The sequence below is a fragment of the Anopheles aquasalis genome, chromosome 2, assembly GCF_943734665.1.
Source record: "Anopheles aquasalis chromosome 2, idAnoAquaMG_Q_19, whole genome shotgun sequence".
Lineage (NCBI taxonomy): Eukaryota > Metazoa > Arthropoda > Insecta > Diptera > Culicidae > Anopheles > Anopheles aquasalis.
Window position 1 is genome coordinate 66895647 of NC_064877.1, and position 15756 is coordinate 66911402.

At 49.3% G+C, this 15756-nt stretch overlaps 1 protein-coding gene across 5 annotated transcripts in view; it reads left to right on the top strand.

The window, feature by feature from the left end:
• Positions 1-15756, top strand: part of LOC126570385 (potassium voltage-gated channel protein Shaw) — a 62554-nt gene that overhangs the window by 30363 nt on the left and 16435 nt on the right. For 3 of the 5 annotated variants that reach the window (XM_050228111.1, XM_050228115.1, XM_050228112.1), the window contains exons 7-8: positions 421-1024; positions 1495-1584. In XM_050228111.1, the coding sequence (XP_050084068.1) occupies positions 421-1024; positions 1495-1584 (694 nt within the window). Of the gene's footprint in view, positions 1-420; positions 1025-1494; positions 1585-7633; positions 8456-15756 lie in introns of those variants that run through there. The other 2 variants (XM_050228116.1, XM_050228114.1) reach the window with 2 other exon arrangements.

Genomic DNA, 15756 nt, shown 5'->3' on the forward strand with positions numbered 1-15756 from the left:
TAAAACAATCCTCCGGCAGCTTGCCACACACTGTATTGGATCCGATTTCTGGAACGCCTGGAGGAGTATCACCAACCGTCCATACCATCACTAACTGCTCAGCGAAAGGAGAACCGTCCATAAAGGACCGTGCGAGAGGGGGGATACAATCAAATGAATCCCTATCACATCAGGAGGATGAGAAACCACATCGAAGCGACCGTGTGGCCATTGCAGTTGCAGTGCACAGTAGGAGCTGTGCTGCTTCGGTTCCCTGCTGCGTTGTTGGTTTGCCCGATGGACCGACGAACAGGACGTCGGTCCGTCTGGGCTTTTATCGGATTTCCCACAGCTTGAAGTTCCTTTTTCTTGCAGCTTAATACTTTCTCCATCGATTTAACTTCCCCAATCCGTTTCGCCTCCGGTTCCGTCTCCCCCTAGGTACGCTTCATTTCCTCACCCAACAAGTGCGAGTTCGTGACATCATCTGTAAATATCATCGACTACATCGCGACGCTCAGCTTCTACGTGGATCTGGTGCTGCAGCGGTTCGCGTCCCATCTCGAGAATGCCGACATCCTGGAGTTCTTCTCCATTATCCGCATCATGCGACTGTTCAAGCTGACGCGCCACTCGTCCGGCCTGAAAATCCTGATACAGACGTTTCGGGCCTCGGCGAAGGAGTTGACGCTGCTGGTGTTCTTTCTCGTGCTCGGTATCGTCATCTTCGCCAGCCTCGTCTACTACGCCGAGCGGATACAGGCGAATCCGCACAACGACTTCAACAGCATTCCGCTCGGGCTGTGGTGGGCCCTGGTTACGATGACCACCGTTGGGTACGGTGATATGGCACCGAAAACCTACATTGGCATGTTTGTCGGTGCGCTGTGTGCGCTGGCCGGTGTGTTGACGATCGCTCTGCCCGTACCCGTCATCGTCAGCAACTTTGCGATGTACTACTCGCACACGCAGGCCCGTGCCAAGCTGCCGAAGAAGCGACGACGAGTGTTGCCCGTGGAACAACTCCGACAACCACGTACTGCCGGTGAGTTTATCTTCAATCCATGATTGTATCCATGATGTGCTCCTGCAGTGGACACGAAAATGCGAAATAATTGTTGCAGATCCTAGCTACAATCTTTGTTTACAAGAAAAGTCCAGAATTTAGTACAAAGTACGTTGCGTCCTAAGCCAGTGTGAAGAGTTTTTTTACTACCATTTCGGTGAACGATTCTTGATTAACTTGAACTGTACGACGATAAATAGTAGCTTATTCCACAGACCATTTCAAGTGTCACTACGTACTCCATCTGTCCTTACGCCTCTCAATCAGCTAGCTACTTCACGGCTTTTCGCTGCCTTCTTGCTCACTCTCCTCTCCTCGTTGTTTACATATTCCGCCCCTTTTTTACGTGCCTCACCGCGACCACATCACATCCGTCCTTCCGCTTACTGTTGCCGCCTGCCGCCGTATTCACCAAACCATCGTCCACATCCGGACACCATCCGCTGCAGGCCAGGGCGGTGGAATGGGCATGCCCGGGTCCGGTCCGATGGCTCGCCGGATGAACCAGGTGAAGACGAAGGATCTGGGGCCAAAGATCGGTAAGTTACGCTGTCCATTCATTTCGTTCGCTTCAAACCACAATACACCCGGCTTCCTCGCTTGGCTCGCGGCTCCGAAAGCCCAGAAGTCAGCCAAAAACCTTGCTGACCTTCGGCAGCCGGCCCCGACTACCGCTTGAAGGCGCCGCCGTTCTGCCAACCTTGATTCTTTTCACAGGACAGTGTCGGAAGTGCTTAGAAGCACTAGACGGGCGGCAAAAGTGTTCTGCTATCCCCCGCCACACAGCACATCCACTCCGTTACGCTACGTTTGTTCCGCGTTTTTAGCCGCTAACAAAGCCCCGCTGTTGCCTTTGGTCAATAGTTTAGTCAGCTTCAAACCTGTTTTGCTTTCTTTTTGCTAACACTCCATTCTGCTTTCAACGGGACGCAAACAGCAGTGGAAAGTATCGTCCGGAGAATGTACAGAGATAGAATCCGAACGGGACGCTTACTGTTCATCATGAGCACCACCGCCCTTTGCCCTCTCGCCTACGTATTTCCATATCGTGATCACCGTTAGAATGGTGTGACACCTGCCACCGCAGACCACAAGCAGTGTACAAAGTCCATTTCTCATTTTGCCGCCTCGCCAAAAAGCAACCATCCATTTCCGGCCGGTGCCCATTTCCTGTGGACTAATTTGTCACGCCCCGTTCCGCCCGCTTTGTGGGTCGGCCGTCGACCGCCGATTTGTGAAACTTTGCGTACCGCAACCGCAACCGCATCTCAACCCTCCGCGCTGGAAAGCGCGCTCGATGATTCGCGGAACGAACACCTTCATTACATTGACATTCCACTCGCTACAACATTTCTTCTACTCACGGTCCTTTTCACCTGCCTTGCGTTGACGGGAACGATCCATTCAGCTAGAAGGGGACGAGCCCGTCGTCCAGCTTATGCTTTACTTGATTAACACCCGTGCTGCTCCATCGCTGCCGGTCAGAGCTCGAGAACGAATGGAACAAGGCAGCATTTTTACCACATTTCCTTTAATCTATCCTTTCGACGCGGCAAGATCTCGGGTCGTTTGATAAAAAAAAATCCCTCTTCGGTGAACCCTTTTTACGTCACCGAGACAATACCGCTGTCAATTTGTCTTCGCTCTGCTACTGTACCGTACTTCATTTCTAATTTTCTTCTTCGTTTGGAATTGTGTCACGAAACGGAATGAGACAACGAGTGCCAATGGAATTGTTATTCTGCCCAGTGCTGCTAGTAATTTGCCAATTTCTTCATTTCAATCTTGATTTTCACATTAGCTTTCTACCTTGATGATGATTTGTTTTCATATAATTTACACGGAGTTTTCTGTTTTATGCCTCCAGCATTTTACGAGAAAAACTAATCCAATATTGAAACTTTTCGCTGTGTTCTCGCTTCTCGTTGCACCACAACCACGATCCATCTAATCTCTTGACTCCGTGTAAATATCCTTTAACTTTTCCGGCACCACAATCTGCCGACCAAAACGGATCGAAGGGAACTTGCGCACTCCTCGGGAGGTCACCATTCCGTGGAGTACAACAAATGACCGAATCAATTCAAACCGAATCGACACCAGCAGCCCCTCCGCCGATTTGAACATCCTTGCCCTTAGAGCAACTCTCGAGGAGAAGACAAATCGCTCCCGAATGAATGTTCACCACAAAGCGCCCCGGGGGCTCAACTGAAGCGAAATGAAGTGAGCCAGTGGTCCGTGAATGGCGAAACGAATTCTGACACGACACGGTGGCCCACCCGCCACCATTGTCATTATTGTCCTTCGATCGACACCCCGTTGCTACGATTGACCGGAAACGGAGCAGAACCTCCATCCAATGGAGCGCTGAAACCGAACGCCATTGCGCCTGGACTGTACTGTACGGAATCTTTGGGTCGCGACCGGTGTCTGACCCGGTACTCCGACGATGACTGCACGCTCCTTTGGCCATGTGCTCGGGTGGAAGTAATTAACATGACAGTTGACTCGATGTCGCTTCCTTCCGACAACACCGACTACGTCCACGACGACGACGACAACGACCGAGGGCGCCAGCTATTGTTTCGTTCGGTCGTACGGACCTTTTACGCCATGAAACTCTAAACCATGGGTGGTAAGCCGTGGGTGGAGTACGGTCCTGGTCCTGTTCCACCTCGTTTTACAATAGCGGGGCAGAGAGAGAGAGAGAGAGAGTTGACTTCTTCAACTCCATTGCGCCGTTGGCCGAATTAAGGGCAGCGAAAATGGACACACAACCACCGACAATGGGAGCGAACTGGCTGGCATCGATTGGCTGCCTGGTTGGAGTGTTGGAAGACGAAGCAGAGGTCCTAGTCCTCGCTGGCGCTTGGACACAGTTCAGCGCAAGGGCGTTGCGGATGTGGAGACGCATTGTACGACGCCTTCTTCGCGATGCTTGACTGCCGAGTGCTGGTCGGACCGTGTGCCGCCAGACATTTGTGGTATTTCGGTTTACCAGACACCACGGCGAAGGGAGGAGGAGCACCCTATGCGGTTTGCGGTGAATGTGGTGACCATAGACCGCATTGTTTGCTTAATGGACACCCGACGTTGGTTTCCATTCTGGTCACCTTGGTTTCATGGTTTCGCTGGGTAGGCCAATCGCCGTCGGCTGAGGTGTTTCTTGATTTTTCTTGACCGGACGCCATCGTGGAGCTCATTAGTGCGAACCGAGACTCATTTCTTTATGCTGCTTGGTCTGGCGATGGTCAACGGTATTCGCCTTGGTCCATTCTTCAACACAAAAGCATTTGTAAGCCAAATGAAACCAATCAACATTAATCAAAGGAATATAATTCAGGCTGGGTGTTCGGGTAATGACTTGAGGGAGTAAATACTTTCAATCATTAGGAGCAAACCAACCATCAGCACTCAGGTCTTAAGACATCTTGTTCTCCTGCTCTATTAAGTCATTCAAGTCTACAGCCTGGTTGTAATTAACATATTGTTACTAATATTACAACCACCCATTGACGCACAGGGTGATCCCAACCTGAAAAGCACAATGCAAAGCATCAGAGGCAGTATCAAAAGATCAAATCTAAGGACAGTCGACATCGATCACGGGCTAAACCATCCAGACCCTGGATTGCTTTCCCCGTTATGCAAACAATTCCTCCTTTCTTAAAGTATCCCCCTCGTCGCGCACGTTGCTCATTTCGCCGAATCCCATTATGCAAACATGAGCAAACGGAATCACAACAGCGGAACCTGAGCGGAGCGAGCGTCTGCTTAGCATCTGTCATGTGTCGGCTACGCAGAGATTCCGTTCCGTGGCCGGAAACTCCCGGCGGCAACACCCTGCCTGCCTGCCTGCCTGTCAGTGTCCGGGGTCCCCCAAAAGGATTAATGCGGTAAACGGGGCGCCCGTTCGCCCGCCCGCCCAAGGGAGCACCAATCTGAGTTGAATGCGTCCGTGAAACTTTCCGTGGGCCCGAGCGAAGGCATAATCTCTTGTGTCATCTTCAGAACCACGGTGGTAGCAGCGCTCCCCGAAGAGTTTAACCGTGCAAAAGTTTTCCCGCAGCCCCAAAGAAGCAGCCCCAAAGGTGGAGAAGCCGCATCCGCAGTCGCATCCAACGCGAAAGGTCGCGTTCAGGGTGGGTAACGATCAAAATCTCATTAGCTGGCCGCTTAGCGAGCGAGCTGATGATTTGACGAGTGTATTTGCACCAGACCTGAGGGGTTTTTGTTACAGCAAAAAAGCTCCTCTTTCGCTGCTTTCTAATAGCATTCCTGGTTATCCTTGCAGAATGAACAAGAAAGAAGATAAGCGAAAGAGAAAGAACGAAACAGTGGCAACGGGTGGAAGGAGACATAAAGCGCGTCATGCGCCATTATCAGTAATTAGTCAAATGACTTCAGGTTCTGGGTGGGAATGATTAACATGATGGAATGCTCGGCCATTGCTCAACCATTGCTTATCCAGACTGCCAGTGCGAGTGACGAGTGTGACTACCATATGGAGCACAGATACACCCAAAGATTCGCAATCCTTTTCGCGAAAAATCACATAAAACCACGCAGATTGCACGCTCACGATCGATGGTGATGTGTGCGTGCGATGCCGAATAATAAGTATATTCCCCTTCCTCGAAACACGAGAAACCGGTAGCAACGGTAGCAACGGTAGCAACGGTAGCAGTAAAGGAAGATAAATGGTCGTGATTATCCCATTTCTCACCAGCTCACGAATGGCAATGAGCAACAGTGGCAGCAGCAGCAGTGGGCAACACCAGTGGGCAACATGTTTGCCTGGAAAGTGGATTTTTCTTTCATTTCGTTTCCGGGTCATGCGGCTCGATGCAGCAGCCCCAATCCAGGACGCCATTCGTTCAAGGTGAAGCGCCACTTCCGGTAACCGGGATCACGGGTCGCAACATCCTTCCAGCCTACGCCGGCCAACGGAAGCGCCAACGATGGCGGAACGGTGTTACGAAACATACGCTCTGGTATATTTTATTTTATTTCCCGGAATAAAACACATCCCGTAGCACGTACCGAGCAGCGGGGATAGTTCCGTGAGATGCCTTCCCGTACCGGACCCAGAAAAGCCCAGCGGGAAAAGGGGTTCTGCGAAGTCGCCTTTTGCCACCAGTTCCCAGAAAGACACCGAGCTTAACCGCGCACCGTGTCAGTTGGTTTGGACAGTTCGTTTAGTTAATTAGCTTAAACTGCTGTTGCTGCTGCTGTTGCTGCCACTGCGGCAGTGCCAGTGGTTTGCTCATCAGCAAATGGATACAGGACAATTTGGTGGCCGGCTGGTTCGTGAGGCCTGCCAGGGGGACAGCGCAGTGACTGCCCCTCACGTGCGCCGGTAACGTGAAGTATCGTTGCTTGAAAGGTTGTTGTTTTTTTTCTGCACTTTGAGCGAGCGAAAGAACGTTGCTCGGTGGTTTATGGGCGAGCCATTTGGTGTCAGTTTACGAAATAAGCAGCCAGTCCCCGGGCTAGGACTACAGAGATTAGCTTAACCGGAAAGGTGAGGCCATTAGCTCGATGGAACGCCTGCATGGTGTAACGATTGTTACGTGACCAGTTGATAGCTGCTCGTATTGAATAGAAACATAAAAACGGAATGGCGAGAGTTGGTATGTACAACAGAGAGATTAAAATCTGTACAAGCATCGTAAACAGCGATTTATAGTGGTTGGTAGTGTTGTACTCCCTTACCTAGTGCAGCCTTGTTCCGAGCGAATCACTGCCTAATCGACGATCAGCTTATCAATTGCGCAGTACCATGTCACACAGTGCTGCAATTGTGAAAGAGATTTATGAGAATGGATTACAATAGAATTGATGTACCAGATATTTCAACACTAGATACATTAATTTTTATATTACTACTTACGTCGATTTTGGATTGATTTGCTTAGTTGCTAATTTAAAATACTTTTTTATTTAATTTTCAAGAGTAGTAACAAACATTAGAACCACTAACTCGCTCCGCAAAAGAACAACTACAGGCGATAGAAAATAAAGGCAATATATGGTTCTAGCTCGTCCGATGTCTACTTCGATGATGAATACTTCGAACAGCATCTGCGAGCAATCATCGCTTGTTATAATGTTTGTTAAATTGAAAGCGACCTTGAATGTATCAGTAGCAGAGCAAAACTTACCTCAACCCTTGTCAGCCTTCAAAGACACATTCGCATAATATGTTCGCGATAAAACAATTATTTTCCTCATAGTCCACGAGGCAAACATTCAGCAACAAGTCTTCTCGTGTACAAACGAAGCCGAAAACCATTCCAAACTCAACTCAAACCAATACCCCAACTTGGCAGCAACAACACAAACCACTTCACCGCGATCACGTTAAACAACTCGATTACAACTCGAGAACAACTCACCAATTATTGGCAGAAAAGCGTTTTGATTTGGAGCGCCGCAACCAACCATAGAACCCCGACGCGATTCGTCGTTTTCGTGTGAATCCTGCCTCTGCTCTGCTCTCTCTACTTCTCTCTACTCCTCTCTCTCTCTCTTTTTGCGCGTGACCCGGTCGCTGTCCTCGATCCTTGGCTGGCTGGCTGGCTTTAGACGCAGCATCGGCGTACATTGGCAAAGCGGGTGGCAAAATGGCCCAACTGTTATAACGAAAAGCTCCATCGCTAATCCTGTCCCGGCTGTACATGGCACGCGTCGCGTCCTCAACCCTCCCACCACCATGTGACGTGCCGGTGACGCGAGCCAAAAACCCGGGCGTTCCCGGAGACTAATCATAAACGAACTGATATGCCCTCGCGTATCGTGGCAAGAGTGAAATGCGCTGGAAAGAAAAAAAAGGAAACATTCCCAGTGCTTCTGTTATGCTCGTAACATCCGCCATCACCGTCGTTAACGTGATGTCCACGGGCTGCACGCGCGCTGAACGAGTTGGCGTGCTGGCGGGTACGATTAGGAACGCTCCGGTGTCTATTCTTTTGGCCTCCCCAAAAAAATGCTGCGATGTACACGGTAATCCTGGCCAAAGCATATCAACAGCACATAAAAATACACACGCGCTTGCTACAGAATGGCGTGGTTGATGGGATAATGAAAAACCATGCTATCCAAAAGGCCACCGCTCGAGACACGGTTAAGCTTCCTTCGTATTAATCTGTTTGTCGCGCCGAATCGCGCACGGGATTTTCGTCGGTCGGGGAAACATGCAGGGAAAACACCTTTTATTTTCTTCTAAAGAGAAAAACCTAGACCCGGAACAATGCGAATGTGCTCGTAACGCTTCCATGCTCCACCAACGCGCGCGCCAACGAAAACCAGGCAGCCATTTCGGGGCAAATACACGACTCTCGGTGCAGTTTGCGCACTGCTCACTGCATTTCCACAACGAGTCACGGACTCCCCCTCGGGCCACGGAAATAGAAGCCGCAATGACCATTGGCGGGTTCGTGGAAAAGTATTTTATTATTAGCCTTCTCCACTAAGCCTGTGGGCCACACAAACAACTAATCAGCCCGCATCTCCTCTGACTCCATGTCCGTGAATGTCTGTGTCTGGATGGCTGTGTGTCTATTTGTATGTGGACCGCGTGTGTGTGCTCAATACTACCCACATCTAGCTCAATGTCCTGTCTGTGTAGGTGTGTGATTTTTTATGATTCTATGTTGCGCCGTGCCGCTCGCTTTTTCGCTTTCATCTTTCACTGCGATCGCCATATTTTTTGCTAGTTTTGTATGGTTTTGTGTTTTGCAACCACAAACGGTATTTTCCGCCTTGTTTTCTCTCTGTTTTGGTTTGTTTGATTTGGTTTTGTATTTTAGCTGAACTTCCATGATCATCATCATCATGAGGGGAGGTATTTACGGTCCGCGTTGATGTCTATTTTGCATTTTGAATGTTTTGCATCCTTGTGGTCGTCTCCTCTACTAGCTCTCTCTCTCTCTCTATCTCGTTCTATCTCTCGTGTACTCTCTGTCTGTTTGTCAGTTGCTCTGTTTGATTGTGAAAAAAACTCCGCTTTTCAAAGTACTTTAGTCCGTTCTTTTTTGCGTCGATCATTGAACATACATTCTGCAGGATGCAGTAAGTTTAGCGTAATCTTCTTGTAAGTCCCTTACTTTCGCTTCTGATCCTGTTCGCCTGAATGTTCTCCTGTCAACAGCAGTAGAACCATTATCATCGATGTCATTCGACGACGATGATAGGAACGCTTTCCCGAACCACCACCATGGAATCGATGCATAAAATCAAGCTTCATTGAAAGGCGAAGCAGTTTTTCCACCTATTTTCATCCCAGTTTTTTACCCATTTCTTTTCTCCCTTTTTTCCAATTTCTTGTGGTCTCTCGCGGTGCGCTTCCGAGTAGCAAACGATTATTATCGGGGGGGGGATGAAAAGGAGAAGAGAAAATAAGAAGTTTCCCCACCATCAAGTGCACGTTAGCGGAGCGTCAAAGCGCTCGATAGCCTTATCGTCGTCCGCGGGTGGTCCAGCTTATGACGCTGTTAAATGCCGGGTTCTTGTTCGGATTTCCCATCGTAGACGCCTGGATAGGGCTTCCATCCAATCCTGCCCGATCCCGGCGGATTCCCCGTAGTGAGCCTTCAGTTATCGGTTTAAGCAGCATGTTGCCAGCCGTGTAACGGACGGCACACCTTTCTCATACACCCTTCCCTTCCCGGAACCCACTAATCCTTCTAGCGGCAGTAAAAGGATCGGGGACCGGGTTTATGATGTGGAAAATGTGTGCAAAATTCGATCCGGCTGCTTGTTAACCGATCCCAGCGAGCGAGCAAACGAACGAGCGTCAAGCAACGATGGTTCGGTTTCATCGATCCCCGCTTATCAAGGTTCCATCGTCTGGGGTGGCAGGCAGAAAAAAAAATGGATGCAAAAAGGTGTGCCAGACACGACGCTGACCATAGAATTCCCATTGAGAGACAGTGTAGAGCTTAATTTTATGTTAATATGCACATTCGAGAACGTTGCGAAAGTATTTGGTGGTTTCATGCAAAGTGAACAATATAATAAATGAGATCAATGGAATGGATTCAAAATGCTTCTAATTCAAACAAGCCTCTTGCTGCACCATTTAAGGACCACTATGCTAACATCAAGCATTCGCGTGACGCTAAGTCAACAGTCGCAGTACCTGCAGTAGCAGCAGCAGCCGCAGCACCACCAGCTTCCCTGTTACTGACTGAGAGAAGGAAATGCAAAAAACCTTCTGAAAATCCTTCTCTCGTTCTGGATCCGGATCCAGACCTAACTCAATCGCTCCTCGCGGAACGGAACCGGCACCCTGACCTTTCAACCTCGACTTTGGCGCAGTGCGCTGCAGTAATCGTAAAGCATGGCACCGGGCGGAGCATGGATGGGTACTTGGGTGATAAAATTTCACTTCACAACCGACCTGTGATCCTAACCCTATGGCCACGACCACTTCGCGGCATGGAAAGCGAGGAAATCATTTTTCTTTTCCCAAATAAACCCAAACCCAACGCTTTGGAGCAACTGTGCCGCGGGGATAGCAGAAATGCATGAAAGTCCTTTCTCCTCCTGTCGTTTCTTTTTTATTTCTTTTCCTTTTTTGAGTGGAAAGAGAGTCGCGCCCCTTGTCCTGACAAGCATTTGCATCTGGCTTCTGGGTTTGTTAGCCCAGCACAGTCATCTGTGAACCGGCTACCATGCAACAGGCAACCTTCATACCGCTGGTCCTGGCCGGTCGGTGACTGTCTGCGCCAAGGTGCGAATATGCGGCTTCCACCAGAAAGCGCTAGAAAGGACGCGACAAAAGCGTAACGAGGGCTTTGCGGTCGGTCGGTTGGCGTGGGCAACCTTTCGCTTCGTTAACCTTCTCCTAAAATCATTTTCCGGAAGCAAGCGTGCGCTTTTGCGTGTGACGACGACGACGACTGCAAGTTGGCCTCGTACCTCGTAGCGATTCGTTCTGTCACCATAGTGGCCCGTTAATCCGTAACTATTACCGGGAAATCCACCACCGCCGAGACACAAAGTGCAACATCCGGCCGCGGGCACATAGGATTTGATTGCAGCACAGCCTTTCTAGCATTTGCCAAGAGGTGCACGGTAGAAGCGTCCGGAAGAAGGAAATTTCGCTTGGAAAAACAAAAAACCCTCGACTCCATCCGGAACTGTATCGAAGAGAACCTAGCGGTTGTTGTTCGCATGTTTGCATATGCTAGCTTGGGAAAAGTGGATTGCAGAGCCCACGAATATACCCGGGAGTGAATGTGAAACCCTTTGCGGCAGCAAAGGACAGTGACAGCTAAGCTGCTGCTGTTGCTCCTGCCACAAAGAAGACTTGTGGCAGCGACACTTGTGAGAAGGATTATCTCTATTGTCGCTATAATTTGTGATTCCTTGTTCCTTGGTTTCCTCAGTTCACGATTATGTGCCACAACCTCCCTTTTTCTCCAGTAGAATCTAACCGTGAAGAGAAGGCCGAGGAGGACGAAGAAGAACATTTTCCACTTTCACGAAAATGTAACTGTTTACACTTGAACGACAACAAAATGGCAACAGATGCCTTGCTCGTGGCAGGCGCCTGCGGAATTACTTCTCGTCCTCGTGACGCTCCCCGCTTCCCGTTCAGCAACTTTTGCGAAGGCTTACGGGCAAAATTTGTAGCACCCGGAAAGCAGCTGGCTTTCCAATCTCCTTATCTAGCTCAAAGAAGAGCTTCCTTGTTTGCAACCAACAACGGTGCTAACGAAATCGACCGTCGCCAAATTCACAAACAATCAAAAATCATTTCACTCCGAACGAAACTTTTGCGCCAGCTTCTTTTGTCGAAAAGACATCCACATCGTGGCACGTGTGTTGTTCTCCAGAGCACACACATAAACTCGGCTCACCACCAGCTTTCAATTCCTTTATCCTGAGCAAGCTGAGGGTTTCCGGTTGAGCAAAATCATATCACCACAACGCCCCCTCGTTCGTGAAATGGGTTTTGTTCATTTCTTTTCCCTGCGAGACAGGTGCCGCTTCCGGCAACATTCCACATTTTGTCGAAAAAACAGACGCGCGGGGGTTCGAGTCCAAGAGGGTTACAACGAGCGAGCGAGCGAGCGAGCGTGCTGCTGGGAGATTGCTGAAAAAAACGGGACTTCACTCCTTGTGGAAGATTTTCTCAGCTTTTCCCACTTTTTTATTACTCTTTCCCGGTTCTCCGCCGTCGGTCTTTGCATCTCTTCCCCCAAGCGGAGAAGCGTTCGAGGCAGGAAGAAGCTGTGGCAGTCTTGGCTACAAGATTCTATTGCGTTTCGTTAATTATCAACTTAACTTAGGCGTTGCCTAGAGACGCTCGTTGCCTAGAGACGCGCGTTGCGTAGCAACGCGTCATACACATCAGAGTAAACTGGAGATTTCTCGATCTCTTTCAATCCGGGCTTTTGGCGAAGCTACACGCGTCCGCGGCACGGTGCAAGGGCCGAGTGTTAAAACATAGTTCCGTGCAATAAACCAACTACACACTCGTAACTCATCCACTCCAATCCTTTTCCCATCGTGTAATAAAAAGAGGAACGTTCATACCATCCGTTCCTAAAGTGGTGACCCCGACGTGATTGGGAAAAGTGATTTGTGTGTTGAAGAGATTTCCGCCAATGACGTTGTGTTTTGTCCGGTGAAATGAGCAGATCTTTGAGATAGCTAGCGCGCCAGAGACACGGCTATAAAATTCGCGCATTACTGGAGTCCTACTGTGATCGGTGTGGTGTCTGTATCCAACGAAAAGTTGCGGTTAGAAAAATCCGATATTTTCGGAATCAATCGCCATATTGGAGGACAATACGTTCGTTTCGAGAGAGTGAGACCACACGCGTTCCGAGAATAGCACCGCGCGCGATTTGTGAATAAAACCCCTTGCGTTCCGAAAAAAAAAAAAAAAAAAAAAAAAAAAAAAAAAAAACACCGCACGCCTACTGAGAAAAAAACCGCGCGCGTATCGAGAAAAAGCCGCGCGCGTTTCGTGAGTGAAGTCACGTGTGTACTGAGAATAAAACGCTGTACGCGTGAGATAGTAACTTTAAGCATTTCCGATGGCGAAAGTAACAACTGAAGAGGAGCTAGCACGCGTACGGGAAGAGTTGGCCCGTATAAAGCTTGAAAATTCGGAAAACCTTGCCGTGCCGAGTATCACGAATGAAACGACGCCGTCCTACACTGTTAATCGGGTGGCGTTAAAGATAGGCCCATTCTGGAAGAAAAGTCCTGAGCTTTGGTTTGCCCAGCTGGAAGCACAATTCGCCTTAAGTGGTATAACTCAGGAGCAAACAAAATATTACCATGTGATAGCAGCTATTGACAGCGAAATATTAGACTGCTGCTCAGATATTGTGCGCTCTCCCCCGGACTCAGAGCAATATTCAGCGGTAAAAGCGCGCATAATGAAAGAGTATAGTTACAGCGATCAGGCGCGTATACAACTACTGCTGAAAGGATGCGAATTAGGAGACTGCAAACCGTCACAGCTACTGCGAAAAATGCAGGATTTGGCACGAGGCGTGTTAACAGATGAACAGTTAGTGAAGTTTTTGTGGTTGCAGCAGCTCCCAGAGACGACCCGCGCAGTCTTGAAAATCTCCGAAAATGTTCTGACCCTTGTTCAGTTGGCCGAGCAGGCAGATCAGTTGGCGGAAATAGTTCGCCCGCAGCAGGTTTTTGCTGCAGCTGCACCACAATATCCAAGCCACTACAAGCCTCAGTATAATGGACGCCCGCGCGGCCGGTCTGGATCACGTCATCGATCCCAGAGCCGCTATGGAGGTGCACGCAGAGACCATCAGAGCAGCGTATGCTATTATCACAGCAAGTATGGTGCGGATGCTCACCGCTGTGTACAGCCCTGTTCCTACGCTTCAGATTCATCCACGCAGCCAAAAGAAGAGCATCAACCACCTGCATCAAAAAACAGCTGACAAGAACGTAGCAGCACAGAAGCCAATGTCGCTAACACTAACGAGCGACCTTCCGGCAGCCGACTCACCATCGTCGATAGGAAAAGTGGTATCCGCTTCCTAGTCGACACCGGCGCCGATGTTTCAATTATGCCAAGAGTCGTCAGCAGACCACCAGCTGATACCACAACTAAACAACTATTTGCTGCGAACGGATCACGAATAACAGTATACGGCGAAGAGCTTTATCAACTGGATTTGGGCTTACGCCGAGCGTTCCTGTGGAAATTTGTCGTCGCCGATGTGCAATCCGCTATGCTAGGTGCTGACTTTCTTAGTCATTATCACCTGCTAGTGGATCTGCGAAACGGATGTTTGCTAGACGGGCTTACGGGTATCCAAGTGTCCGGCTCACCAGATCTGTCATCACAGATGACCATTACTACTCTGGATCAATCCTGCCCGGTCAGTGAGTTAATCAAGAAGTTTCCTGGGTTGACATCATTAACGTCACCCACAACTCCGGTCCACTCCGGGATTTTTCATCGGATAGAAACGACAGGACCTCCAGTGTTTGCCCGACCACGCCGCCTACCACCGGATAAGTACGCAGCGGCCAAAGAAGAGTTCGAAGCACTACTACGACTTGGAATATGTAGGCCATCAAAAAGCAGTTGGGCCAGTCCACTGCATATGGTGAAAAAGGCCGACGGCCGCTGGAGACCGTGCGGCGATTATCGAGCATTAAATTCCATAACAGTGCCGGATAGATATCCGCTGCCTTACCTTCAAGATTTCACTGTGCTACTGCAGGGAAAGACTATCTTTTCAAAAGTCGACCTGCACAAAGCGTATCACCAGGTAGCGGTCCATCCGGACGATATTGAGAAGACGGCCATTACTACACCTTTCGGCCTCTTCGAGTTCACTACCATGCCTTTTGGATTACGGAACGCTGCTCAAACCTTCCAACGGTTGATTCACGACGCTGTAAGGGGACTCGAGTTCGTCTTCCCCTATATTGACGACATCATCATAGCATCTAAATCTCTGGAAGAACATCGCGAGCATCAGCGAGTTTTATTTCAACGACTGCACGAGTGCCATCTGAAGATCAACCCGGCAAAGTGTGAATTTGACAAGCCTGAGCTATCTTTCCTTGGTCATCAGGTCAGCGCGGAAGGTATACGCCCGCTGCCGGAAAAAGTGGAGGCAATAAGTCAGTTCACTAAGCCGTCAACAGTCAAGGAGCTGAAGCGGTTCGTAGCAATGGTGAATTTTTATCGGCGATTTATACCGCATGCCTTGGAGGCACAAGGACCATTGATAGAGATGATGCCCGGCAATAAGAAAAATGATAAGACGCCGCTAGTTTGGTCGGAAGCTACTACATCTGCCTTTGAAAAGTGCAAACAACAACTGGTGGACACCGTCCTGTTGGCACATCCTGATGCGGACGCAGAATTATATCTGTGGACAGATGCATCCGATGTCGCCGCAGGAGCCGTCCTACACCAGAAAGTAAACGGTCAGCTGCAGCCTTTGGGATATTTTTCCAAAAAATTCGAAAAAGCGCAGCAGAAATATTCTACATATGACCGTGAGCTTACCGCAATTTATTTGGCGGTACATCATTTCCGTTACTATGTTGAAGGAAGGAGTTTCACGATATATACGGACCACAAACCACTGACGTATGCTTTCCATCAATCTAGTGATAAAGCATCACCTCGTCAATTGCGTCATCTCGACTATATAGCCCAGTTCACTACCGACATCCGGTACGTGGCTGGTGAAGAG